At 34.9% G+C, this 27,146-nt stretch overlaps 1 protein-coding gene across 1 annotated transcript; it reads right to left on the bottom strand.

The window, feature by feature from the left end:
- Positions 1-885: 885 nt before the first annotated feature.
- LOC138710011 (neprilysin-1-like) lies at positions 886-27,043 on the bottom strand. Its single transcript, XM_069840680.1, has 7 exons — positions 26,435-27,043; positions 24,466-24,524; positions 17,543-17,594; positions 14,096-14,163; positions 12,163-12,311; positions 3,785-3,931; positions 886-925 (listed from the first exon to the last, which is right to left on the bottom strand). Exons 1-6 carry the CDS (start codon positions 26,482-26,484, stop codon positions 3,890-3,892), a joined length of 420 nt encoding a protein of 139 aa, XP_069696781.1. The 5' UTR covers positions 26,485-27,043; the 3' UTR covers positions 886-925; positions 3,785-3,889.
- Positions 27,044-27,146: the final 103 nt, after the last annotated feature.

The following is a 27,146-nucleotide window of genomic DNA, read 5'->3' as shown; positions in this document are numbered from 1 at the left end:
CGTGGTGTCCAGATGAGGATGACGGCCACGAATCCTCTCATTTCGAAGGTCTCCAAGATTGTGGCAACTGTGCAATGTTGGGATGATGGACTAGTCAGAGGTGTTTGTGTAGAAAGTCATAAATCTGTAAGTGGGTGTTCAAAGGAGACACCAAACTGCACTCCATGATATAAAATAGACTTTAGCAACAAGTTTAGATAAGGAGATAAGTACATTAGTGTTAATTACACACTTTGCCAGTGATAAGGTTGGCTGAGGTTTGACGAGGAGATAATGTATTAATGTCAATTACATACACTGTTGATTTGAACGATATTCCCTGGACCACATCATATTTCTCATTAATTTCGCCGTGTTAAAGTATCATGATATCTTCTTTTAGTGTATTAAAAAAGTCGTCATTATACTCCATAGATCTTGCATTTAAAAGTGCAGGGATTTAGTATTAAAGAATATCATCATCAATTTTACTAGCAACATTTCGATTCTCTTTTGTTTCACATGGCTTAGTATAGCCTGGTCACTAATGACACATGCAGCTCACGACAGAAAGAACTTGAATGTGAGATCGAACTACGCATGCGCGGACTTGGTTAATAAAACCTAAACTAACCAAACCTAACCTTCGTATATACAAGATGTGTAACTGGAGTACAAAGGGAACTTAATTTGATTAGGAATGTACACGCGAAAATAAATCCAGATAAGGATCATGCTGACACTACAAGAGAAGTCTGTGCATGCGCAGTTTGATCTCAGAGCCAAGTTCTTCCTGTCATAAGCCCCAATGGAGAGCACTGTTGTATGGTATGCATTATCCAGTTGTTCCAAATGAATAAAAGTTTTTCTTTAAGTTGACTCTTCAAATGCCACAGATAGAATGATAGAGAGTGGACCCCTCGAACTTTCCTGGTTTCCATTTCTTCTAAAAAAGAAACAGAAAGAACAACAATAATAAAGACAATACACCTTATATCCACCCTTCATATTTAAAAAGCGAAGAATCGAGGAATAGAGACTCAATATGGCATATTTGAAATTCTGATGGCATCTGCAGCAAGGCAACATGAAGAGGATGAATGCCAGATCTTCGGGAAATTTATAGCTAAAAGATGTAGCAATGTTCATCCATAACACAGAGCAAAGTCCAATATGCTATTATAAACAATTCTTTCTACAGTTTACCGTATACATTGTTCTCGACATCGTACTGTAATGTTCATCCATCATAATGCCTGCTACCATATTAAGAGAGTTCCTTCAATTCTCCTGACCTTGTCAAGCACTGCACTGATTACACTCAATTAAAACTCAAATTTTTCTAGCATCAAGTACGTCCAATTGGCAAGATGTGGATAAGAATTTTCAGGCTTTCTTCATTTTTAAAAATAGTGCTTTATGGTGTTACTTAACCTTTTATATATTGGTAGAAAATAAGAACACCTATCTGTAGACTTCTGACACATTACCTGTGCACTCGGCAGATGCCAGAGTGATGTGGAATTGCCTTGCTATAACTCACTACAAAAATATAAGTTCAAGGAGGCCTACTTAGCACAGCGTAATACACAAATACACTATTGCGTTATCCCACAAATTAAATAAACACAACAAAAGCAGGAAATATACCCATTTTTAGAACCACATGACAAGCAGACGTGTTCTTTACTCAGAGCGAAAAATTAAAGTTTTCTGGAAATGTAGTAGTGTAGCACAGAGTCTTTCTCTCTATCTTTTAACACCATTCTCTCCATTAACTAATGGTCAGAAAACGCACAGAAAAAGTGTCATGCCCTCTCACTGTGAGAGTGTCACATAATAACATTAAAGAACTTATGGTATTATATTATGATACGTTAGGAAGGGAAATCTTGTTGCTTGCAATCATAAGCTTTGTGATGAAATGATGAGAACGCAGCTAACTCTGTCATAAGAGTAGCCAGTATCAACACTCAGCAATCCCCATTCAGACTTAGATTCAAAGAAAATACCGCCAGTCATTGTATCAGCCGGATGCTTGGGAGTTCAGTTTAATTTGAAACGGTAAAGAGTGCAGTTGTTTTGTACACCGGGCACAGAACAACTAGAGGCTTCAGTGACGTCAGTACGGAAGAACCCACACACAGCAGAATTGTTCGTTGCACTACAAACTGAAAACATTGACCATCTACTTTCACTGATCCAGCTGTGCTCTCAAAATACAATAACGTCTGTTCAGAAAATGTTTTGCAGATGAATGGTACCGTATACCTGCTAGTGCGGGAGGAGGGGGCGGTCGGACAGTAAAACTAACCGTCTCCAAGCTTCTAGATGTTCTGTCCCCAGTATACCTAGGTGATTTATATTTTAATATTCATTAATGAGTGACAGTCGGAAAAATCTCAGTGGTTCTCAATATCGGAAACACCTCTTATTGAGGTTCTGGCTGATATGTAAATCTATTACCAGACAGTACAACTCATTTGACGATATGTGTCAGAGGAAGAACTGCATCTAAAATCTCATTAGTGTAATATGTACCTAGTTAGCGTTCTATGCAATGGAGGGGGAAAGGAACTGGTCACCCTACCCCATTATTTCCTGGCCTAGTTGCCTTATGAGTGATGCCTTGATGGTGTCACTTGTAGGGTCCAGACCTGTCTTCGGACAGTTGACTAAACAACAATACCGGAAACTCGCGAAATACAAGGCAATAAAAAGAGAGGAAATTGTGGGAAAAAGTACAAAAATGTGTTATTTAAAAAACAAACATAGCCAGCTTGTTCCAGTTCGAGTCCAGATACATCAGAGTGTAATAATGTGGCGAACAGTAGGTACCGAAAATAGTGCAGTGTGTGATTTATCTGAGTCAGGCGTTTCTGATATTAGAAACAGTAATAATAATGAGGAATCAATTATTGATCCAAATGACGCATATAGGGCGAAATAAGGGGCAGAAATATTTTTCTCTGCCTAGAGGCGCCAAGTAGCTAGATTCGCCCCTGCATGTTACACACCGGATGATGCAAGAAACATGATGCATGGCACATGAAGCGTGACACATAACGCCAATGTTGTTAGATCTAATGAGTCATTCAGTGTGGAGTTGTCAGATGATGAAGATCTTCTGCTATTTTCAATAATAAGAATGCGAAGATAAAGGCGTAAGTTTTGGATTCATTGATCCAAAACGTTGAAAATCATGGTGCTTGTAGTGTTTTATTGGTAGAGTTAGAACACCATCCAGACAAATTCACAAAATATTACAGAATGTCGAAAGAATCATTTGAAGATACGACAAATTGTGAATATTCCTAATAGATGGAAAACATGTATGAGTATTACACAAGCACATGGACTTTTCGCTCTGATTTCTGTTGAAGACTTGGGTAGAAATAGTGTTGGTGCTAGGGTTGCCAACTATTTTTGAAGAAAATATGGGAGACTATGTGGTCTACAATATTTGACATAAATAATTGAAAAATTATTCAATTCAGTTAGCAGCACTAAAAACAATTTTATTCTACATTTTGGCAGTTAGGCTTAAATTAAAGTATTTTGAGATATTTTACCTAGCGTAATAGTTTCAAAAATTTGTAAAAATTTCCTACATGAGTAGTTGAAGTTGACTGTGATTTTCAGTTCTGATTTGATTAGATGTGTCGCACTCCTGTTTCGAACATCTGAGGATGGCGAGACCTCATATGTGAATATAGATATACATCAATGTTAACAGTATTAAAAAAAGTTTGTTAAAATTGGCCATAAGGTCATTTAAATATGTGCTCCTGCATATATGACTTACCGGTATATGTCTAAAATGCAGGTAGTAGGCCATTGATGATATAATGAGGAGAGTTCGGCTGGCACCGTGGATTGTGTCCTGGCATAGTTCAGTTCGAAAGAGAGCTCAGCACACAGAGCTGAGAACTTCTGGGTTCAATTTCAGGTGCTGGAATGAATGTTTCTCAAAATTAATAGGTATCTACATGTTGAACTTACTTACTTACTTACAAATGGCTTTTAAGGAACCCGAAGGCTCATTGCCACCCTCACATAAGCCCGCCATCGGTCCCTATTCTGCGCAAGATTAATCCAGTCTCTGTCATCATATCCCATCTCCCTCAAATCCATTTTAATATTATCCTCCCATCTACGTCTCGGCATCCCCAAAGGTCTTTTTCCCTCCGGTCTCCCAACTAACACTCTATATGCATTTCTGGATTCGTCCATACGTGCTACATGCCTGCCCATCTCAAACGTTTGGATTTAATGTTCCTAATTATGTCAGGTGAAGAATACAATGCGAGCAGTACTGCGTTGTGTAGCTTTCTCCATTCTCCTGTAACTTCATCCCACTTAGCACCAAATATTTTCCTAAACACCTTATTCTCAAACACCCTTAACTTATGTTCCTCTCTCAGAGTGAGAGTCCAAGTTTCACAACCATACAGAACAACCGGTAATATAACTGTTTTATAAATTCTAACTTTCAGATTTTTGACAGCAGACTAGATGATAAAAGCTTCTCAACCGAATAATAACATGCATTTCCCATATTTATTCTGCGTTTAATTTCCTCTCGAGTGTCATTTATATTTGTTACTGTTGCCCCAAGATATCTGAATTTTCCCACCCCTTCGAAGGAGAAATCTCCAGTTTTTATATTTCCATTTCGTACAATATTCTGGTCACGAGACATAATCATATACTTTGTCTTTTCGGGATTTACTTCCAAACCGATCGCTTTACTTGCTTCAAGTAAAATTTCCGTGTTTTTCCTAATCGTTTGTGGATTTTCTCCTAACATATTCACGTCATCTGCATAGACAAGAAGCTGATGTAACCCGTTCAATTCCAAACCCTGCCTGTTATCCTGAACTTTCCTAATGACATATTCTAAAGCGAAGTTAAAAAGTAAAGGTGATAGTGCATCTCCCTGCTTTAGCCCGCAGTGAATTGGAAAAGCATCAGATAGAAACTGACCTATACGGACTCTGCTGTATGTTTCACTGAGACACATTTTAATTAATCGAACTAGTTTCTTGGGAATACCAAATTCAATAAGAATATCATATAATACTTCCCTCTTAACCGAGTCATATGCCTTTTTGAAATCTATGATTAACTGATGTAAAGTACCCTTATACTCCCATTTTTTCTCCATTATCTGTCGAATTAAAAAAAATCTGATCAATAGTCGATCTATTACGCCTAAATCCGCACTGATGATCCCCAATAATTTCATCTACGTACGGAGTTAATCTTCTCAAAAGTATAATGGACAAAATTTTGTACGACATCAGCAAAATTGATATTCTTCTAAAGTTACCACAGTTGGTTTTGTCCCCCTTCTTAAACATAGGTACAATTATGGACTCCTTCCATTGTTCTGGTACAATTTCCTTTTCCCAAATAGCAAGTACAAGCTTATAAATTTCGCTATATAATGCACTTCCAACATAAAGTGTTAGTTCTAAAAATATTTTAATAATGCTAACCATGCATAAAATTCACTCACTTAATTTCTTTGTATTATTCTAGTAATACTGACCATATTTCTTAACAATTCCTTTGAATCACAGAAAAAATCAGAGACTGAACCACTAGCAATGGCATTCGAAAGCAAACTAAACACTAATATCATAGATATCCGTTAACAATGCTATGTTGTATTTTATGACTTTTATGCACCAATTTATGAAGAGTATGCGTAAGATTTATGTAGGTTAGTATCTCAGGGGTAATCATCGCAGCAGGTGACGAAGTGTGCTGATATCTTGGCTTGTTACAGTGTGTGTGACAATCCATGGTGCATCATTGTTTACTTTATCGTGATCCTGGTGGTCGACATTTTGAACAGTGGCTATAAAGAATCAGTAACAAACAAAAAGTATGAGCATCGTCATACAGTAATTAGTTTAGGGTTATTTCATTATTTCGTAATTCTGTCTGTTATTCGTTCCATAGTAGTTTTATTCATTCCATAGTAGTTTTGTTAATCATGAGATTATGATAGATGGACATGAGTTATACTTATTATTAATTTCTTTGTAATGTATCAGATGCCATCTATCATAGTCTTATGGAGATAATTACAACCTACCATATTAATAAATTATTAAGTAATGGGTTCCTTACATCAAAACATATCTCTGAACAATCTCTGGAAGTTTGTCAGTAGAGTTCGTATTCACCCTGCATGTTGCTTTATCCTATTAGTAGTCAAAAATAAATATATGAATTATACCCCTTTTCATGCGACTTAGTTCATGGAGTCCCAGCTTTTTAGCCGCCCAGAAAAACACAAACCATTCGTGCTCAAGCAACATTGCCTAGTTTGATATTGAGACTCAGTTGCTGTTAGTTATGGTAAGTTAAATATTATATGTGCCCAGACAAAGTATTGTAGCCACGAAGAAGATGAGACCCTGATAAGCCAGACTTCGCTTGATCTGGACAGGCAAAAAAAAAAAAAAAAAAAAAACAATGAGTTTGGAAAAATTAAAGAACCTTGTTTTAAGACTTACTTTTATACATTAGAACTATGAAATTACAATAATTGAACGGTTGGATGGAAAAAGGGCCTCAGTGAGAAAATGGCGTTTTGAGAAAAAGCCCTTAAAAGATTTTAAAGTACTGGTCCCTTTCTCTTTACCGTACAAAATAACACTCTATGCTTTTGGTAAAAGAATTTGCAACATTAAAATAATATTTTAGAAGAAAATCTGTGTTCAGCTGATTGATTTAAAAGTTATTGGTGTTGGAAATTGGCTGTCTCAGGCCCTTTTTCTTAAAAACAGAAAATAAAGTATAAACTCAATTTGTTATTTATTATTATGGATAGAAAATTATGTGTTTTTTTTTTGCATAATGTAATGAAAATACAACAGAATACAAAGGAACTCAATATAAACTCAGTTTATTATTTTATTATTAGACTGTCTATGCACAGAAAATTATATGCTTCTTCTCATAATTTAATGAAAATATAATATAATAGAAAGGAACTCAAAATTTAAAAAAAATTCTGATTAAACATGTCTCAATCACATCACTTTAGAAACTGTCTACCCTAGCTACAATGTCCTCATAGTCACTTGCTTCAACTGATAAGTTTTCATCTTGTTCCTGAAGTTCTTGCCATGCTCCTGGTTCCTCAGTGTTCTTAAACTGTTATTCAAACCAGCTACTTCATCTTCTTTCAAAAACTCATAAAGACTTCTGACATCTCGTATCTTATCAACTTTGAATTTTTTCTTGGGTGCAACAGGAACAGTATCACTTAACTTTAATGAAAACCTGATCAGTTTCGGAAATGGTTCACAGGTACCATTGTAGGAAGTACAACCCAAAATATCACTGGTAGTAGAATACATTAACTTACAATACTTCTGTAATGTGAAGACTTTACCTTTAGACTTGGGTTTTCTTTGAAAAAAATGGATTCAAGGTTGATCCCCAACTTTAAGTGTCCCTTTCCCATTAACAACGTCAGCTTTCTTACTTATGATGTTATCATAATGAGGTCCAGTTGCAACTCTGCTTTTTCTCTTTAGTTTCTTGGAATAAATGACAAAATTCCTGTCGCATTGATAGTACGAGTGACCTCTAACAGGAAAAATCTAAGAAACACGCGTTTTAAGTGATACAGCAAGATAGGAACAGAACATAAATATAATCAAATTTTTGTTTTGTCCCCCAGCATTGTCCGAAAACAAAACAATGTATTTATAATCAACATGAGAACTGTTGAGTTTCCTTTCAATAAAATGGTACAGAAAAGATGCAACACTTCCTGATTTTTTTTTTTGGACTGTCTCAATGTAGCAATACATCACACTATTTTTAACATTATGACAATACACGTTAAATACATTATACCATAATAGTCTTTTATGAAATTGACTATTAACATTCAGTTCAGGTACGGGTAGATTTTGACCATAATCAAATTCGATGACCAAACGTTTAGAGTTTTCATTTACTGTGTCCAGAACTTTATCCTTTAACTTTTTGGTATTCATTAACTTTCCACTTGTGAATATCTAAATCAGTCTTTGTTCGAATATCACTTGGATTCGCTCCTAGCTGCAGTTAAGACTTCGCAAAAGTCACATAATTGTATCAGTTCCTGGTCTTCGAAATGAATATGGAGACATCTCTCTAAGAACTTATAGTAACATAGCTGTAGTATTTCTTTTCCGGAAAACGGCCTTTCTTTTCTTTGTAAAGTTCACGAAAAGATCCATACAGACTTGTTACATCCAAACAAGAGTCATCAAAGTAGAGCCGGCTAGTGTCCTTGCCTCGATAGTGCACTTCAACAGATGTAATAGATGCCCAGTGTTAACTAACAAGCAACCAGTCATCACCAGATATTTTGTTAGGTCTATTTCGGAGTTTTCCTCTACTTTATATAAATCTGCTGTTATCCTTAAGGTTTTGTTGAATAATACGTAACCTCTTAACCTTCCATTTGTATGACAGTTGCTTCGAGACTTTTGGTAGAACGTCTTAAACATTATTCACACAGCTCTAACACTGGAAATATTAATGTTACGTTCATGAAATTTTTTAAGGCACGTATTTCAAACCCTAAGGACTCCGAAAAAACATTTTACACAAAAAGGGCCTGAGTGACCTGAGGCCTCTTTTCCATCCAACCGTTCAATTACAATATTACACCTATAGTGTATTTAAGCCTATGCCCTTTAAATACACCATAATGAACGTGTTTTTTTTGCTATAAATGGAATTTTAATGCTCTTTTTATTGTTCTTTTAGGTTATTTCATTTAATCCGGACTTTTGTTAAAGCAATCAACTTATCCCCCAATTGGTCCAGATTAACGAGGTTTTACTATATTATTAGGCCTATTATTATTATTATTATTATTATTATTATTATTATTATTGATTATCTTTATGTTCCATATATATGACAATTCAACCAGTAACACAAAATACCGTATTTTTTTCGAATACCCCGCACCCTTTAATAAGCAGCGCACCCCACTTCAGAAAGGTAAAAAAAAATAAATAAATAAATAAATAAATAAATAAATAAAAACACCATTTACAAAAATAAAACTTCCAACAAATGTATTCACGACAAATTAAAAACAATTAAGCACAAATACAGTTTGATTAGCAATAAAATAATAAATAAATTTTATCCTGGAACAGGAATCATTTCAAACTCAACTTCGCACACGCATTGCAAGCATGTCAGTTGTGTTGCTTAATCGGCCATTTACACAATATCCTACAACATTAATAGCACACATTACGATTTTCATGTTCCTCCACATATCTGATAATTTTAAGTTTTTCCTTGCAAGTAAAAGATCGCAATCTCATACCTTTAGTAATTCTCATTTTCATAATTAAAAATATAAGACGCACAAACTATACACTTTATTACACTTGAACTTGATTCTGACACATGTAGGGGAGGGTGTTGTACCTTGAGCCACTTTTTAAAATATACGTTATAACTCTGATTGTATTAGCATATTTGGGTTTTTCGTAGGTCATAATGAAACTTCACACTTTTTAAATATATTTTAATTGAAAATAAACATCAACTCAGCCAAATACATAATCAGATAAGAAAAATGAAATTACGCTGCATAGTGGACCAAGGTACAATACCCTCGTGTACCTAGGGCCAGCCATCCTGTACCTTGGACTATATTTTAAAAGGAAGCTTTAGAATAATAAATCAACGTATTTTTATAACTATCTTGAAACACGTGTATATGAAACACAAACACTTTCGGTTGACGATCTCTCCATTATTTTCTGCCTCCTCATCAGTTTTGAAGATCCATGCGACTTGCTTTTTTAATCCCTGGCTGTAGTTTCAGAATGCCTGCTAAATTTCTTACCACTTTTTTAGGATGCCGCACCTTTTCTGTTGCAATATTTTTGTTTCTTTGTTTTTTCTTTTCTTTTTGTTTCTTTAGAGCCAATTTTTCAGGTGTGTCTGTTGCTATCATTGTCTTTCCTACCCTTCTTCCTCTGTTTGATTTCTTCCTTGGCGTGGCTTTTGGATACGGCTGAACTTCTTCAGGAGTGACAATATCTGCCACTTAGATTGGAGAGTATCTGAGCCAGAACGTTTGTTTCCAGCGTCGAAAGAGGTTCCAGGAGTTGGTTCATCCAAATCTGCTGAAGTGATGTGTGGTCTTGAGTTTTCTTCTACGCTCTCTGGCCTTGCTGTAACATTTTCTGTTGGCTGACTACCTAGAATTCGATCGGTTACGTAGGCTCCCAAGAAATCTTCGTCTGTGAAGATCTCAGTGTCCAGTGGATAGATACCTGATTTACGAAATCCCGACAAAATATTTTGTTGTGTAAACGCTTTTGGATAGGCTATCCCTGCAGCCTCCGCAACTGCATAGATGTCAAAAGTCTTTCCCCTGTTGTTGTACAGCCATGACTTGACAGCCTGATTGTAATATATCTTCATTGGAGCATAGACAGAAATGTCCAACGGCTGGAGTTTGTGCGAAGTGTGTGGGGGAAATGTTAATATCACCACACCAGCAGCTGATGTCTTTTCCAGGGCTTGAACAGAGAGATGCGTCTCGTGGTTGTCCAAGATCAAGAGAACCCTATCTTCCTTGGAACACTTCACTGACCCAAGAAAGTGGTCAAGAAACTTCAAAAAGATTCCATCATTTGACCATCCTGATATATTGGCGGCTCCAATACACCCTGCAGGACCACCAAACAACATTCTGTCCTTGAAGTGCACGCGAGGAAAAATAAACATGGGTGGTAAGGAATTTCCAACAGCATTCACAGCTGCAATCATAGTCACAAGTTGCCCCCTTTCGCCTGACGTTGCACTGCCTATCTGTTTCAGACTCTAGGAGCAACAATCTTTGATTGCCCTTGCACAGTGCTGAGACCAGTTTCGTCCAAGTTCCATATTTTCTCGGGGGAAATAGGACCAAATCTGCTGTGGACGTCTTTGACATTGTTGAAAAAAACGTTCAACATTGTAGCGGTTGAAGCTTGTAGCCCGACTTAAACTTGTTGCTTCGGGTTTCCTTATTGACAGTGAACTGGAATGTCTTTTAAGAAAACCGTGCATCCATTCCTCTCCTGCTATCTGCTCTTCATCCCTGGATTGCGGATATTTCTTTCCATTCGCCTCTGCAAATTTATAGGCAAGTTGCCTAACACCCTTTTTTGTTTGTCCATATTGCATTTTTGCCACAGTTTCAATATATTTAACTAGGCAATTTTCCCCGTATTCAGAAAATACCTTCCTAACTGAATATTCAGTCTTCATCTCTGCAACCTAAAAATGTGTTTAAGTGCCTAGTAAGAGTAGAACGACTGGCACTGAAAACTTTCGCAGCCTCTCTGTATGACATTTTCTTTTCGGGATCCTCAGAATTAATTGCCTTAAGGGCATTTTTCAAAGCATTTGCGTCTACGGGTTTCCTTTTCTTTCCATCTTTGCTACGAGGCATATTTGTATATTATTCCAGCACTGAAACACACACAAACAAAAAAAAAATATTGTAACCTATTGTACCATGAACCGCCGGCGCAAGGTACAAGATGTAGTCGTGGCCCAAGGTACACGAGTGTCTGTTACTATACAAACATGGCAACCAACGTCCTAGAATATAATATAATGTAAAAGTTTTATGCTCATTTTACTCACTAAATAACATGGAATCCAATGTACATTCACACAATAATCCTCGTACACTAGTTCAAATATACTTCTCAAACAATTGGAGTGAAAAAAAAATTACTTTTTACAAGAAAAAACAACTTTTTGCTCTTGCACACGCAGCACTTATGCAAAAACCTGCCGAATCACACAGACACTCCACCACGATACAAAGAAGCACGTGCTCTTGGGGTAACTCGCTAGGTGGCAGCATCTCTCAGATAAAGAAAACGGTCCAAGGAACACCATGGTCTAAGTACAACACTCTCCCCTACTGCTAATCCAAACGCCATGTAACAATGTTAACAATTGAAATTCCCACACAGGAAGATAATGGCATGTGGTACCACCTTAGGTGTTGCGCAGGAAGAAAATTGGGCAATGTTATCAAATTCATTTTGAATAAACCGCACTTTATTTTTTACTTGTCTATTTCGGGAAAAAGTGCTTGGAATATTCGAGAAAATACGGTATAATACTAACCGTAACTTCAATATGAAGAAGCTCATCTAGTTCTGGAACCCTGTATATGCTATACTGTTCTATGAAACATTGAGCCTTCTTCAGGTAAGTATCAATGGTTGCTTTAGACCACCATTGTGCAAGGTTTCCATATTTGTCACTCTGGCGTCCTACAAAACATCATGAAAAGCTGTATTGACTACATGGAAAAGATTCATTATGTACACAGATTATGACATATGAGCAATTCATCCATACCCATACTAACCACTTACAACTTTAAAGGGCTCGAACTCAGGAAACAAAGCCCTCTCTGGATTAAATCTAAGAGAAATATTATCAAAGATTAATACTTCAATATCAACTGGATACAAAGTGCCAATACACTATGTTTACAATTAATCACTGATATGTAGTAATGTGAATCATCTGAAGAAACATTTTGTATCAATGCAATGTAATACGACGCAATATAAGATGGAAATTTATTCTTCAAACCATTAATTTTCGCACGCATTTGCATAATGACTCATCACTCATCTAAAGTTTATGTCACTGCAACTTCTGTATATTTTTGTGTGGCTTTACTTTGTTTATAGCGTCAATTTTTTATTTCTGTTATTGTATTTGTATTTCTGGTGATGTTAAATAAATAAATAAATAAATAAATAAATACATAAATAAATGATATAACCTTAAGAAGTTACGAATATGGGTATCAAAATAAAAACATAAAAAAATGACGAAAAGGAATTCGAACCCAAACTTCATCCACTGACTACACTCGTGTCCAACATGCTACCCACCTGAGCCATGCTGCCACATCATTTCCTGTTGCAGCAATAAGTAATTACGCTACAGTTGTTTGACTTGTCATTTTCCATTTTTCTTTCTCTCTCTTTAACCCAGGCTTATATGGAAAAAAAAAAGCCGAGACACATGTCTTATAGATTTGGCCATACTTTCACCCAAAATTTTCCCCTACCCGAATCTTGACATCAAAGTGGGATGGTCTCCTTGTGAGTCTGTGAATGGGTCAAAGCTTCATGGGATGCTGTGAAAACTGAGACAGTGGTTAAATCGTTTAAGAAGTGTTGTACTAGTAATGCACTGGATAGTATAGAAGAAAATTTGTTGTATGATGACTCAATATTCTGATTTAGAAGAGGTTTCAAGTGACTTTTCATTTAGCTCTGGAGATGAATTTTTGGGTTTTGACAAAGAAGATTGAAAGATATTCTTCCTTAGATTAGGCATTTGATGAAAATATCACTATAAATAAATAAATAAATTTAGCTTCTTTTATGAAAAGGTTGCCAGGTTTTACAAAGCGTAGGTACTACATATAATTTGGAAACACACCCTAAAAGGTAAAATGATATACTGTACATTTGAAATGGTTAGGGAATCGAATATACAAAATGTCAGAAAAATTTACACCTAAGTAGCATTTGTGCTCATTTACAGTTAAGAAAGGGGGGAAAAAAAATATCATCAGATAGGTTAGAATGATTTGAATGTCATATACCGCGAGAAAAATAATAGTACGCATTTATTGGCATTGATATCTAAACCAATCCACAGCCATCGGTTGAAATTTCCATTATCACTCCCATACAAATGGTTTCTCAATATCTGAACCGATCCTTTGAGGGCACTAATGGCTATTTCCTTCACAATGCTGTGTGTTAGCCCCAGGTTTTTACATTACATATTATTTTATGAGTCTATTTGAAATACTATACATTCATTGTAATATTCAGTGATAAGTTTTTTCCCTCAAAAATGTGTACAAAAAAGGGGAGTGCATCTTATATGCCAGCAAAAATGGTAATTCACATTAAACGCACTATTATTACAACAACTCTTGCATCAGGCTTTCAAATCAAAGTCAAAAACAAAGATGTGTACCATTAATTATTTAATTAATTAAGGAAATAAATAATCATCTTACCCATATCATCGAATCCATGTGTAATCTCATGTCCTATCACAACACCAATACTTCCATAATTCAGAGCCCTAAAGTGAAGAAGAAAAATGTATTAATTCCCGATTTACCACGAAAATCGTCTGTAGCTGCATTTAGATTGGCAATAGGCCATGACTGTTTGGCCAAACACCTGCATAGAATTGGAATATATCAGTCCCCTAACTGCCCATTGCGCAACTCAAACCAATAAATGGATTCGGAACATCTCAAAATCTGTGCTTCAGTGGCTGACCATGATAATATCTTTGAAAAATATTGGAGTGCAAGAGGTCAAATGACTTTATTGTCAAACCTGGCATTAGAAAACAACAACAACATATTTTATAATAGTAGTAAATTAATCATCTCAGAATAACTCAATTAGGCAGTCGTATTTGTTCTACCCATACTAATGACAACAATACAAGTTACTTTAATGTTATTGTCATTGACAACTTGTGAAATCTGATTTATACATTTTACATTTTTTTTTATAAAAATTTCGTCTGTTGTAAAACTCATTGTTTTGATATCACCTACTTGTTTCAAGTTTTCAGGCTTACCTTGATGTATTTACATCTCAAAAAATGCAGTTTTTGGTTTATAATTTAGTTCCCGTTTTGATTGACAACCTTTTGCATTAACCCTAGAATGCTATCATATGTAATTTTGACGTATAATGGGTAAGCAATTGATCCTTACTACTTTTCCAGCCAAGCAGGCCTCTTCTTCTTCTAGTTATGCTTCCATCTGTCAATTACTGACTATCAGTTGTGGCAGCAGGTTGCAACTTACACACTTAGCCAAGTTATTATAAGATATATTTCGAGGTGTACGTCAGATTTACATATCACTAGTATTAATAGAAAATTTTCTGTCAATGCAGTTTATTTCGTTATAAACGTGTCTTATCTAACAAAGTAACAGTGGATGATGATCCTGACACTACTCTGCCAAATAGATGAAAGTTCAGATGATGGTGCTGAAGGCAATGTAGAGATTGAATATGAAGCTTGTGACAGTGACAAGGATCCAAAATACATACCGGGATAAAGTTCAGCTCAAGGAGAAAAAATTAATGGAAGATATAGTAGGAAAGATTGAGAATAATTGTGGAAAAGACGAGAAAGGGAAAAAATGAAAAAGAAACAAGAAAACAATAAACTCACTATGTATTCTGCTATCGAAGAACAGAAGTTAGATTTATATCGTCGTCATTCAGGCAGAAATCACTAAGTCCAAAATTGTTGTTTTGAGTTACAGCAATTTTAAAATTTAATCATATTTTAAAAATCTGTTTTGCCATAATTTAACCTATTTTTTTCTTCTGATTATATCTCCTAGTTAATTTTATCGGCATAAATGTGAAATTGTTGCCATGTAGATACACATTATTTCTTAAAATATCCAAAATAATGGACTTCGTCAATTTTGGACTTAGTGACTTCTGCCTGAATGACGACGATATGGTTTTTTGTTTCCTGTAAATTTATTTTGATATCAGGTGGTTATAATTCAACTGACAGTTTTCAATGTGGCACAGCACGGACTGTAATGATCGTAGGAGTGTGAAACCTTGTATATATACTAATTTAGCAATGCGCTCGCGATTTATGAAAAAAAAAAAAGTTCCAAGTCTTGCCACCAGGTGAAAATATGGCGCTGTAAGCAGTGAGAACGTGATACGGGCGCAGAAAAATGGCAGGAAAGATCAACACATGAACATCTCGCAGGCCTGTTAGGTGTACAGTGACATCTGCATGTTACAGGGACCTGCTTGTGCAACACGTGATTTCAGTTTTGCAAGAATGTAACTGTGACCACACCATTATTTTCATGCAAGATGGAGTAATATCACATGTCGCTCACCAGATGAAAGATTGCTGCAAGAAACTTTCAGTAATGATCACATTATCTCTAGGCAATTTCCAGATGCGTGACCTTCAAGATCCCTGGACCTAAATCCATGTGACTTCTGGTTATGGGGATATTTGAAAGATCGTGTCTATCAGGGACATATCCGGTCTCTGCCTGAGTTAAAGGCCAGCATACAACGACATATCGCTCTGATTTCACCAGATATGCTGCAAGCAACTGTCGACCATACCGTGTTATGGATGCAACATGTTGCTGAGATGGGAGGTCATGTTGAACAGTGTTTGTAGCCATAGTTCCTAGTAAACATGCCAGAATCACCGTTATTATGTGTTTGATCTTTCCTGCATTTTTCCTGCGCCCATACCACGTTCTGACTGCTTACAGCGCCATATTTTCACCTGGTGCAAGATTTGGAACAAATTTTTTTTGGAATAATTCGCGAACGCATTGCTTAATTAGCATATCTGCCAGGTTTCACACTCCTACGATCATTAGAATCCATGCTGTGTCACGCTGAACACCGTTAGTTTAATTATAACCATCTGATATAAGCAGAAATTAAACAAAATAAACAAATAAAACTAAAGAAACGAAATAAAAATTACATTCATAAATATTTTCTTGTAGTTAGGTCAATATGATTTTACATTTCATGTAAGTTTACTTTCATGAATATAAAAAAATTAGAAACAAAAAAAGAGACCTAAACAAATAAAACTACAAAGAAAGAAATAAAAATTATATTCCGAAACGAATATAGAGCTCAAGAAAACACTTTTCGCCTATTACGTCATTTTTATCTATCAATAGCAATACAGTACTACTCAATGACGGTAGCATTCTAGGGTTAATCTGTTAGAGGGTTGTGACAGACCACAGATGTGACTTCCCATTTGAGGAAATTTAATTGTTGGAAATAAAATTAATTTACAATTTCAACTGTATTTGTACGTTCAACAATTTTACTTTTATAGTCGTGACGCTGTTATTCCCGGCGTGACTCCTCCTCTTTGCTTACATCTTAGGAAGTGAAGGCTCTATAATAAAGTCTAAGTAGGTAGTATCGTTCGCCATTTTTGTTCTTTCGTTGCTGAGCTACCATACGAGGAATCTATTTGCCACACCGTTAAACATTATCATGTCGTAGCTCCTATGATAATAAATCAAACACACTGTAATTCAGCAAATAATTGGGCGGCAAATAACGTCTTCGTGTGCTTTCTGCGAACACCAACGAAAGAGCCAAAATGGCGGGTGATATATTAAGTATTTATCGAGCCTTAAGAAATTAATAACGTCTTCATCAGCGAATCACAAGACGCACATGTTTAAATGTAGCTGACCTGCAACGCGATTGGCTGCCGGAAATTAGAGCGACGGGACTATAATTTTAGTATTAATTCTGAGTGCTTAGAGTTATTATTTGTGGAGAAACGTTACTGTGACAGTAAAATTTACCTTTTCAGGAGAATGACCCCTATATTAAAAACCTTTATAAATTTGTTCAGTAGTAACTATGACATATATTATAAAACACAACAGTGAACTTACTCTGGTCTTCCTTTATGGAAGAATGGAGGTTGCAGAATTCCAGCTGGGAAAGCTGTTAACAAAAAATAATAATATTTATTTTGTATTCTGTTGATCTTTTAATTACAAGACAATGAGATGGTCTACAGAAGGACAGATATAATATCGTTTTTCTGTATGGAAATGTGCTTGTTAATTTACTTGTTCACATCTTAAAATCTCTTGTATCATAACTCAAAATTTTACCTGTAGACCTAATCATATACTCAATTTTATTTCAGTCAAGTCTCATGTGTGTGGATACAGTTATAAAAGCACCATCAGTATTGTATCAAGGTTATTTCTGAAACTCAATGGTTCTATACTCGTCTAACTAGTGTTACAAATATAGATATTTCATCAGTGTTAATTCAAAATGATAATCAGTCTCATATTTTCAGTCATATATATATATATATATATATATATATATATATATTGTGTGTGTGTCTCAATAAGCTCAATAAATAAACACATTTGAATTTTGAAATAAAAATAAACAAATATCTAATATATTGTTATTTCTCTATATCACACTGTTCATCAGATCTAAACTATTCAAATCGTGTTAGCTTAATACACAATATTGTTTGGTCATTGTTTATTTTACGACACTTTCTCAACGAAAGAGATTAATCAACGTTAGTGAGATGACACAAGATACTATACCAGCAGCCACTAAATCAGGCAGGTCAGAAAAAATACGCCGTTACCAAGGTTATCTAGTAATAACTTGCGTAGAAATGTCATTGACTCTGAACTTTGGAAAAACAAAGCTCCAAAATTTCCTGAGAAGTCTCTGATGTGATATACAGCGGATCAAAGACAGACTCAGGAACTGGATCAGGAGTCTATGGCATTACATCAATGGTTAGTTTAAGCTTCCCCTTGGGTAAATATGCCACTGTTTTTCAAACAGAGATATACGCCATTATCCAATGCGTTCTTGAAAATATAAGAAAAGCTTATATAGGAAAGCAAATTCTTATATTCTCGGATAGCCAGGCTGCCCTTATGGCTTTAAATAGCCATATTGTTACTTCAGGGCTGGTTCTTAATTGACTCAATATAATTTCAACCCTGGCGGAACATAATGAGGTTAAACTCATATGGGTACCAGGGCTTTGTGGTATTGAGGGAAACGAAAAAGCTGACGAACTTGCAAGACAAGGAATGGCTTCAAAATATATTGGACCAGAGCCAGCTCTTGGAATACCTAGGTGTTCTGTCAGAGAAGCAATTAAAAAAAATGATCCAAGGTTAAACACTATAAAACCTGGATTAAGTCACCAGGTATCAACCACGGGAAACAATTTATTGATAGACCATGCAACAAAAGAGCTGAAATATTACTACAATGTAATAGATTTCAGCTGAGAGCAGTCACAGCTTTTCTCACAGGCCATGCACCTGTGAAAAAGCATCTTAATTTAATGGGCATACTTCAAGGTAACCTAGACTGTAGATTCTGCGGGAAGGAGACTGAAACAACACAGCACATTATTTGCTCCTGTGATGCATTGGCTCGCAGAAGATACCTTATCTTTGGGAAAGATTCTCTAGAACCAAAAGATTTTGAACTGAGTTCTATATCTGGACTGTATACCTTAATCAAGGTAACAGGGCTGATGAATCGGTATTAAATTATAAAACATAGGTAACAAGCCTAAGGCTGCGTGCGTCCAGAGTAATGACGGGCCCTAAATGTTGGGGGGGGGGGAAACGCCAATGCAAATTACGTCAGTTGTAGTTGAAGGCTTGAAGAACAAGCACATGTGTTCGTTTCGTCCATAGCATACTCTGTGTTTAGACAAGAAGAGCTAGAAATGGAGCCTACACGTGTCTCAGATATTGTGATAATTGAAGATTAAAGATCGAATCTTTACATAACAAAATCCCCACAGAAATCCATAGTGCTTTAAGTGCAGTTTGTGGTGAATTACAGTGGATCGTAGTACAGTTTCTCGTTGCGCTACTCGTTTTCATTATGGTCGTGTCAACATAGATCAGAGAGACCGAAAACATCAACAGATGAACAATGTGCGAAACTTGTGGCGGATGCTTTTGAGGAAGATCGTCGAGGAACATGTGAAGAACTTTCAGAAGCTGCGGGGATTCCACCAACTTCAGAATTCGAGCCAGAGTTGAAATCACAGTCACATGAGTTTTTGCCACTTAAAGATTCGAACTTAATGTACGATCTTTGATCTTCAATCGCTACAGTGGCCGAAACCTGTGTAGGCTCAATTTCTAACTCTCGTTACCTAAACATAGAGTATACTATGGAAGAAACGAACACACGTCCTTCTTCCTACGCCTTCAACTCCAACTGACGTAATTTTCATTGGTGTTGCGTCTTTCACTTCATAGTTCTACCAACCTGTACATTATTTATGAAATGATCCTTGTATAAAAACCTGAACAAGTAAATTCATATCTGAAAAATCATGTATTGAAATTTTCAGTAAGCAAGAACATTTTTGTCTTTTGGACCAGTAAAATTTCGTCTGTAAGAAAAACGTAGAAAATCGTCTGAATTAAATTTTTTGTCTGAAATATTTTTTCATAGGTTTTTTTAAATTTTCCCAGAGAGTGGCCATATAAATGTCGTTTGGGTCACGGGTGTGCCAGCACAGGACGCAGTAAGTACTTTTGGAATCCATTATTAATCTGTTTCAGTTTTATTAACATATTTTTATTTGTTTATGGTTTACAATATGACTTTCTACATTTCTGGAACATATTTCGATGTGAGTAATCGATATTTTCATTGTTTTAAGTGTTACGTTAATATTTATATTTTGCCTTTCAGAGTGCTTTTCAGCTGTGTTTTTTTACGAGCTATGAGGAGTACAACAGGGAGATTCTTCAAGTCCCTTATTATTCAGATTGATAATGGATGAAATTATGCAAGATGTGAAGCGTCTTTCTGGTTATCAGATGAGTTATAAAAATGTAACAGATGAGCTTCAACGATTACTTCATCGGTTTGTAATAACAGCAGACAAATTTAATATGGAAGTGTCTACAAACAAAACTAAGTGTGTGTGTGTGTGTATATATATATATAACCCAGTAAGATGTAAATTGGAAGTTAATAGAAAAATTATACAATAAGTAATGGATTTTAAATATCTTGGAGTACACATATCTAGCTCTCGCAGATTGCTTGATGAAGTAAGAACCCAGGTTTTCAAATCATCAAGAACATCAGGACATTTACGAGATGCTATGTGGAAAAACAAATATTTAAAAATCTATAAAATATGTGTAAGACCAATAATAATGATATATGGAGCAGATGCGAGAGTAGACACTAATCAAACTAAACAGCTTATGAGAACAGCAAATTGAATACTTTAAGAGCCATCATAGGTAAAAAAAAAAGACTTAACAGAGTCAGAAACCAGGATGTAAGAGAGATATGTAATATTATAGATGTTGAGATATTTGTAAGAACAAAGAAAAGAAAGTGGAACTCTCACGTAGACAGAGCCACAATACAAGACTTATTAAAGCAGTGAAGGATTTACGATCTAGAGGAAGAAGAGAAGTAGGCAGACCTCTAAAAAGATGGAACGAGGAGATATAATCATCATTGACAGAATGTATGTGTAAAACAAACAGGCAATGCTTATACAAAAGAAGAAGAAGAAGAAGAAGAAGAAGAAGCTTTTCTGGTTCTTCTTCCCACAATTAACTACAACGAAAACTTTATCACCATTTTCTATTTTTTTTCCAACTTTTCCTTAAATGTTGAGCTGTCTCATAATGATTATACTAGATGTGATGTATCTTGTCTCACTGTGAAAAGAGAGAGAAAGGAGATATGTCTTACCTCGTCTGTATTGTTATGGTGATTGGGGCAATGGAGCGATGCCGTCCATACATCCAGTGGCGGAAGGGCCTGCTTCCATGAAAATAGAGATGTCGTCAGTCTCCTCACACTTATCTGTATTGGTACCTGTATCCGATTCTTCTAAATTTATCACAAAACTGTCCAAGAGCTCATCCACGATACCATCTTTGCTCCTATAAAAATCTTCAATATACCGAACATGTTCACACGCACTATTCCAATTTTCAGGTGTTATTTTTTCCAACGCGGCTTCAAACAGTTCCTTAGTTTTGCTAATTTTGAAATCAGTGTTCTGTTTTGCTACGTCACTTTTTACTTGCGCCCATATCAATTCTATTGGATTAAAGTCACAATGATATGGTGGCAAACGCAGTACGGTGTGTCCATGTTGAACAGCAACTGTGTCGATTTCGTATGTTCTGAATCTGTCTTTTGATCTTTTAACAATATCATATAAAACTGGTTTAGTATAACACGGATCGTAAGGAATATTGTGATAGCGTAACCATGCTTGCATTTATTTTTTTTTAGTGGAAGAAACGGGAGCTTTATTTAGTTCAACTGAATGGTAAGATGCATTGTTCATTACTATCACTGAATTCTGTGGTATATTAGGGAGGAGAGTATTAATAAACCAGTTCTTAAAAACATTCCCGTCCATTTCTTCATGGTAGTCTCGTGTAGATTTGGATTTGAAACACAATAAACCATTAGGTACAAATCCAGTCTGCGATCCAGCGTGAAGCACGATAAATCGTTGGCCTTTGCCTATGGGGACTCGTAGTGGTGATTCTAGGTCGCCCTCAGAATTTTCACACATCCATATTTTATCTTTAGTGTGATTTACGTTGATCCAGGTCTCGTCCAAATAGATAATGGGGCGGTTAGAAGATCAATATTCTCTTATTTTCCTCAAAAAATGAAATATCTTTACTACAACATCACTCCTTTGCATTAGCATTTTCCGTCCTCGATTGTTTTTGACGTAGCGAAATTTCATTTTCTTCAATATCTGTCGAAGAGTCCATTTGCTACCATCAAACAATTTCGCCTCTTTTAGAGCCTCACTCATATTATCTAAACTTGGCAAAAACTTTGATTGATACAAATTGTAAATTGTACGGCGAATAGCAGAACCGGTAAATGAATCTATAACAGTTTTATTTGGTGTTCTGTTGGGTCTCTTCTTTCCTGGTGTTGACAAAACGTTTCCACTTTTTTCCGCCTGTTGTTTTTGATTTAAAATACGAGAAACTGTTCGCCTAGATACACCAGTCGCAACCGCCATTCTACCTAATACATTTGATACTGATATTGTTTCTCTTCCGTTTTTCAGTGCGTCTAATTCTTCTTCAAAGAACTTATGCACCAAACATACGATTTCCCTAGTGTCTGACTAACGGTTTCCCTTGTTTGCCTACACCAGCTAGGAGCACCAAAATCAAAAGCACAAATAACACAAATAAATTAAAAGGGATGTAAAAATCACTTACAAGTTGATACATTCTGTAGCACAAAATAGAATACTCAGTAACAAAATATCTCTCTTCATACTGTGTAGTTCCGTCACTGAGCTTGTCTTTCAAGAAACGAGTTCCAGTAGCCTGCACAATAACAAGGTTTTGAAAGGAATACTGAGAATTTACAACCCTCCTATAATCTCCACCCTCATTTGAAGGGACTTGGTTTTATTGCTACTGAGACAAGTTAAACCTCACCAGGTATAATAAAACTACTGTAAAAATTACATTTACATTAAATTAAAATGTATCAGGAATCAGCTTCTCGTTTCAAGGTAATCTACAAATTTCTCAGTCACTGTCATCACTCATCTCGCTATCTGTAAAGTCGTCATTCAGATTGATGATGATGATGATGATGATTAGAGACGAGAATTTCATGCAAATGCATGTTTTTATAGGAACACAGAACATACAGTAGCTCAAACTTAGTACTTATTCATTCATTTCATTGTTTTCTGGTTCCAAATTTGTGTACTTTTTCCATGCATATTTGCATGTTTTGACCTTTTTGGGGATAAAAACATGCATATTAAAGCAATTTTTAGCTTAATAATGCATATAATATAGGCTACATTATATTCAGTTTAAATGCATGTTTTAATGGTTTTGAGGGGACATAGTTTCTCGATTTTTATGTCCCTTATTTTAACTTCAGGAATCAGAATTGAAGAAGGAAATGAAAAAAAAAAACTAGGTAACAAAAGAAGGTTCATTCAAGTTTGCACCCATAACTTCTTGCGATATAGAGAGATCATTCTCTGCCTACAAAAACATATTGACTGACAAGCACAGGAATCTGAGAAACCAATTTAGAAATGTTAGTTGTTGTTAACTTAACTGTGAAAAAAAAAAAAAGTGAATTGAAGTGAAATAAGAAATTTGGAACAAAAATGAAAGTGCATATTTTAATGTATTTTTCGCCTGATCGTGCATATTTCATAGTTTGATAGTGCATGCATATTTTGGGATTTTATAGTGCATGAAATTCTCGTCTCTAATGATGATGATGATAATGATGATGACATGAGGACAACAGCTGCATGACAACGAATGACTGTGGTCAGGTAGACTGGCGTGCAGGGGCTTGTGCTTCTACTAGGCAGCACCTAACGATCAGCGTTGCCTCTGTGCACGGAGATAAGCAATTCTCAATTATCTGTTGCTTTGCCGTTCCCATATCTGACAACAGAGCAGTTGTCCTTACCTGTCTGATTTAGTGGCCGTTACTATAGGTAAGAATGACTCTAACATGGTATAATTTAAGAAAAAAGCTGGCATGTTTAAATGGTTTGTCACTCACTTAACTTACCTAAAAATTTTAATTGTTAATGAAAATAAACATTTACAATATTTTGTTTCTACAGTAATGATAGGATTTTTAATCTGAAGACCAAAGACAGAGCACTTTGGGAAACAGTCTATTTACATTGTGAACAAAATCCACATCCCACAGCTCGTAGATTAAAAACCCAAGTATAGTTATGCATTAAAATAGTGAACTATCATTTTATTTCTGTACTTACTGATTGAATTAGTCTGAGGATTATAATATGCATTAACAACATCCGGGCTGGTGTTCCATCTGTAAAAAATACATTATATCTTGTAATTAAAACCTTTCCAATGGTTTTTACATATATTTTGTACTTTTATACTTGCATAACTTATTTATAATAAAATATATAGGATTTGATATTTTGAAAAAACTTGTGCTTTCTTTCTTTGATATCTAGATTTGACAATTTTTCTAATACTGTAGTTTTAGTCTCCATATTCAATCATAGGCATTTTGAAATCTACATACACTGCAAGTAGTGTTTCTCTTCTATTCGATGTATCATTAATATTTTGCTTAAGTAAGGCAATCTGTTGACTTGTTGAATGAAATTTTCGAAAACTAGTTTGATGTTTTGAAAATACATTTTCAGTTTCAAGGTACCAACTAAGTCTATTTGAAATCATGTTATTCACTGTTTTAGCTAATACACTCGTTAGAGATATAGGATGATAGCTATGAATGTTTTCAGAAGACTTTGGAATTACGATTACTCTCTTCCGTACTGCAGGAACTACCTCAAAACCTGTGCTTCAGTGACTGACCATGATAATATCTTTGAAAAATATTGGAGTACAAGAGGTCAAACGCCTGGCATTAGTAAACAACAACAACAACAACATATTGCAGGAACTGCTGTTTACAAAATTTGATTAAATATTTTGAGACATAATTTTAAAGCATTAGTTCCAAGATGATGTAAAAATACTGCTACAATCAAATCACAATACAAACTTTTTTATACTGTATATATTTAGATATGGCTTTTTTGAATTCTTGCAGAGGAAAATCTAAATTTAAAATATAATTTTCAGTGAACGATTTAAATTATGTTTTTAATATCTCTCTCATATATTTCTCTTTTCGTTTTAAATATTTTGGAAAGGATTCTGCAATGGTAAAATGTTTTGTAAAAGCAGCAACAGTATCTTCATCATTATGTACACTTTAGTCTTGAATGTAATTGGTTCTTTTTTTTTTAATTTCTTCTTATTTACATTTAATAGGAATTGATATATTTAGAACTATCTTTTCTGTAATCAAAATTTTATAAAAAACCATTGATACGACTAACTTTTTGACAAATTTATTTCACTTTTAAAAACTTTAGCCTTTCCTCTGCATTTTTTACAAGTGTAAGAACTTTTCCTTCAGCTTCTTATCTTTTGTTTGTAACTAAAGGACATTAAGAAAGAGTACATTTCGAAAATAATCTGTGCTTCAGTGGCTGATCATGACAATATCTTTGAAAAATATTGACTTTATTGTCAAATGCCTGGCATTAGAAAACAAGAACAACATTTCGAAAATTTAATTTTTATTCTGTGACTTTTAAAACGGCTTTGTAGTATCAATGCGCCACAATAAAATGTCAACAAATTGCAAGCATCTTTCAGTGTTTTAAATTATTATTATATGCAAGTTATCTATAGGCTTGCCATTTTACAAATCCTTTTAAGTTATCCTAACATAATTTCCAAAAGATGACTCCTGTCCCCTTCTGTTCCAAAGTGCAATGTTAACACCTTTGTGTCATGACATAAACTTGTTTTGATATTTTGAATTTTGAATGACAGTGCAGGAAGAACAGTGAAAGATACGACTAAGAATCAATAATAGCATGATTGAATTATATTTTATAATGGAACAAAATAGGTCTTGTAATACAATAGTTACAATTGAAAATTAAAAATATTTTAAAATTATTTTACAGCTGAAGTGCAATACAAAATTTACACCTGTAGGCCTACTCAATTCTTCAAATTCTTGTAAGGTATTTTGAAACACAATTGTCTCATTTTTGACAATGAAAATTTTACGATCAGAATAGTGCAACAAATTATATCTTTTCCTAAGAAGTATGCATTGCATTTTGAACAGGCGCTTCTGTTACTAGAACTATAATACACAATGTTTTTCATATTACGATTTCTTACTCAGTGCGATCGGTTGGCAAATGCAACTTCGATAAAATCCATTTTACCATCAGCGTTTTCAAGGAGACAACATTTCTTAGGTGACTCCTTCCAACTGACACCTAAAAGAAGAGAAAAACTCAAATATAAATGTGTTCAACACTTATTATTAATGTTTCTGAGTTTAATAATTACACAACTTCCCATTTAATGAAGTCAGTGCATACCAAGTGTATTTCAAACTACAGTACCGGTACATAAGGAATTAACATTGGCATAAGAAAACTATGTATAAAAAATTGTAAATGGAATTTAATATAGCTGGCCATATGTAATTAACTAGTAGGCCTTGTAGAAAAGAAGACTATCTACTGATTATTGCCAACTAAAATTCTGTTTAATGGCATTAATCTTGAAACAAAGGACTATTATACTACAGAAGAAAACATCTTGTTTATTGAACTGTGTAACCTAATGACAAATAAATCTTTAAAATGATATATACAACTGAAATTATAATAGTAACATCATAATATAATTATTCTGAATCACCTAACCTAAAACTGATAATATGCTGTCATAGGTTCACATGATAAGTTGGCAATAATCAGTAAATAGTCTTCTTTTCTACATGGCCAGCTACATGAAATTTCACTTTCAATTTTTTATACATGGATTTCTTATGATAATGTCAATTTCCTGTGTACTATAGTTTGAAATACACACAGTATAC

Source organism: Periplaneta americana, chromosome 12 (assembly GCF_040183065.1).
Source record: "Periplaneta americana isolate PAMFEO1 chromosome 12, P.americana_PAMFEO1_priV1, whole genome shotgun sequence".
NCBI classification, from domain to species: domain Eukaryota; kingdom Metazoa; phylum Arthropoda; class Insecta; order Blattodea; family Blattidae; genus Periplaneta; species Periplaneta americana.
Note: the sequence above shows the minus strand (reverse complement) of the source record. Positions and strands in the feature narration are given on the sequence as shown.

Excerpts from the sequence above, each read along its gene's own strand:
- LOC138710011 (XM_069840680.1), bottom strand. The coding sequence starts at position 26,484 with ATGGTAAAATGGATTTTATCGAAGTTGCATTTGCCAACCGATCGCACT. Across the intron at positions 17,595-24,465 it reads TCCTCAGACTAATTCAATCA|CTTTCCCAGCTGGAATTCTG; the intron begins GTAAGTACAGAA and ends TTTTGTTAACAG. Across the intron at positions 3,932-12,162 it reads TTCTTCATATTGAAGTTACG|CACCTGAAATTGAACCCAGA; the intron begins GTTAGTATTATA and ends CATTCATTCCAG.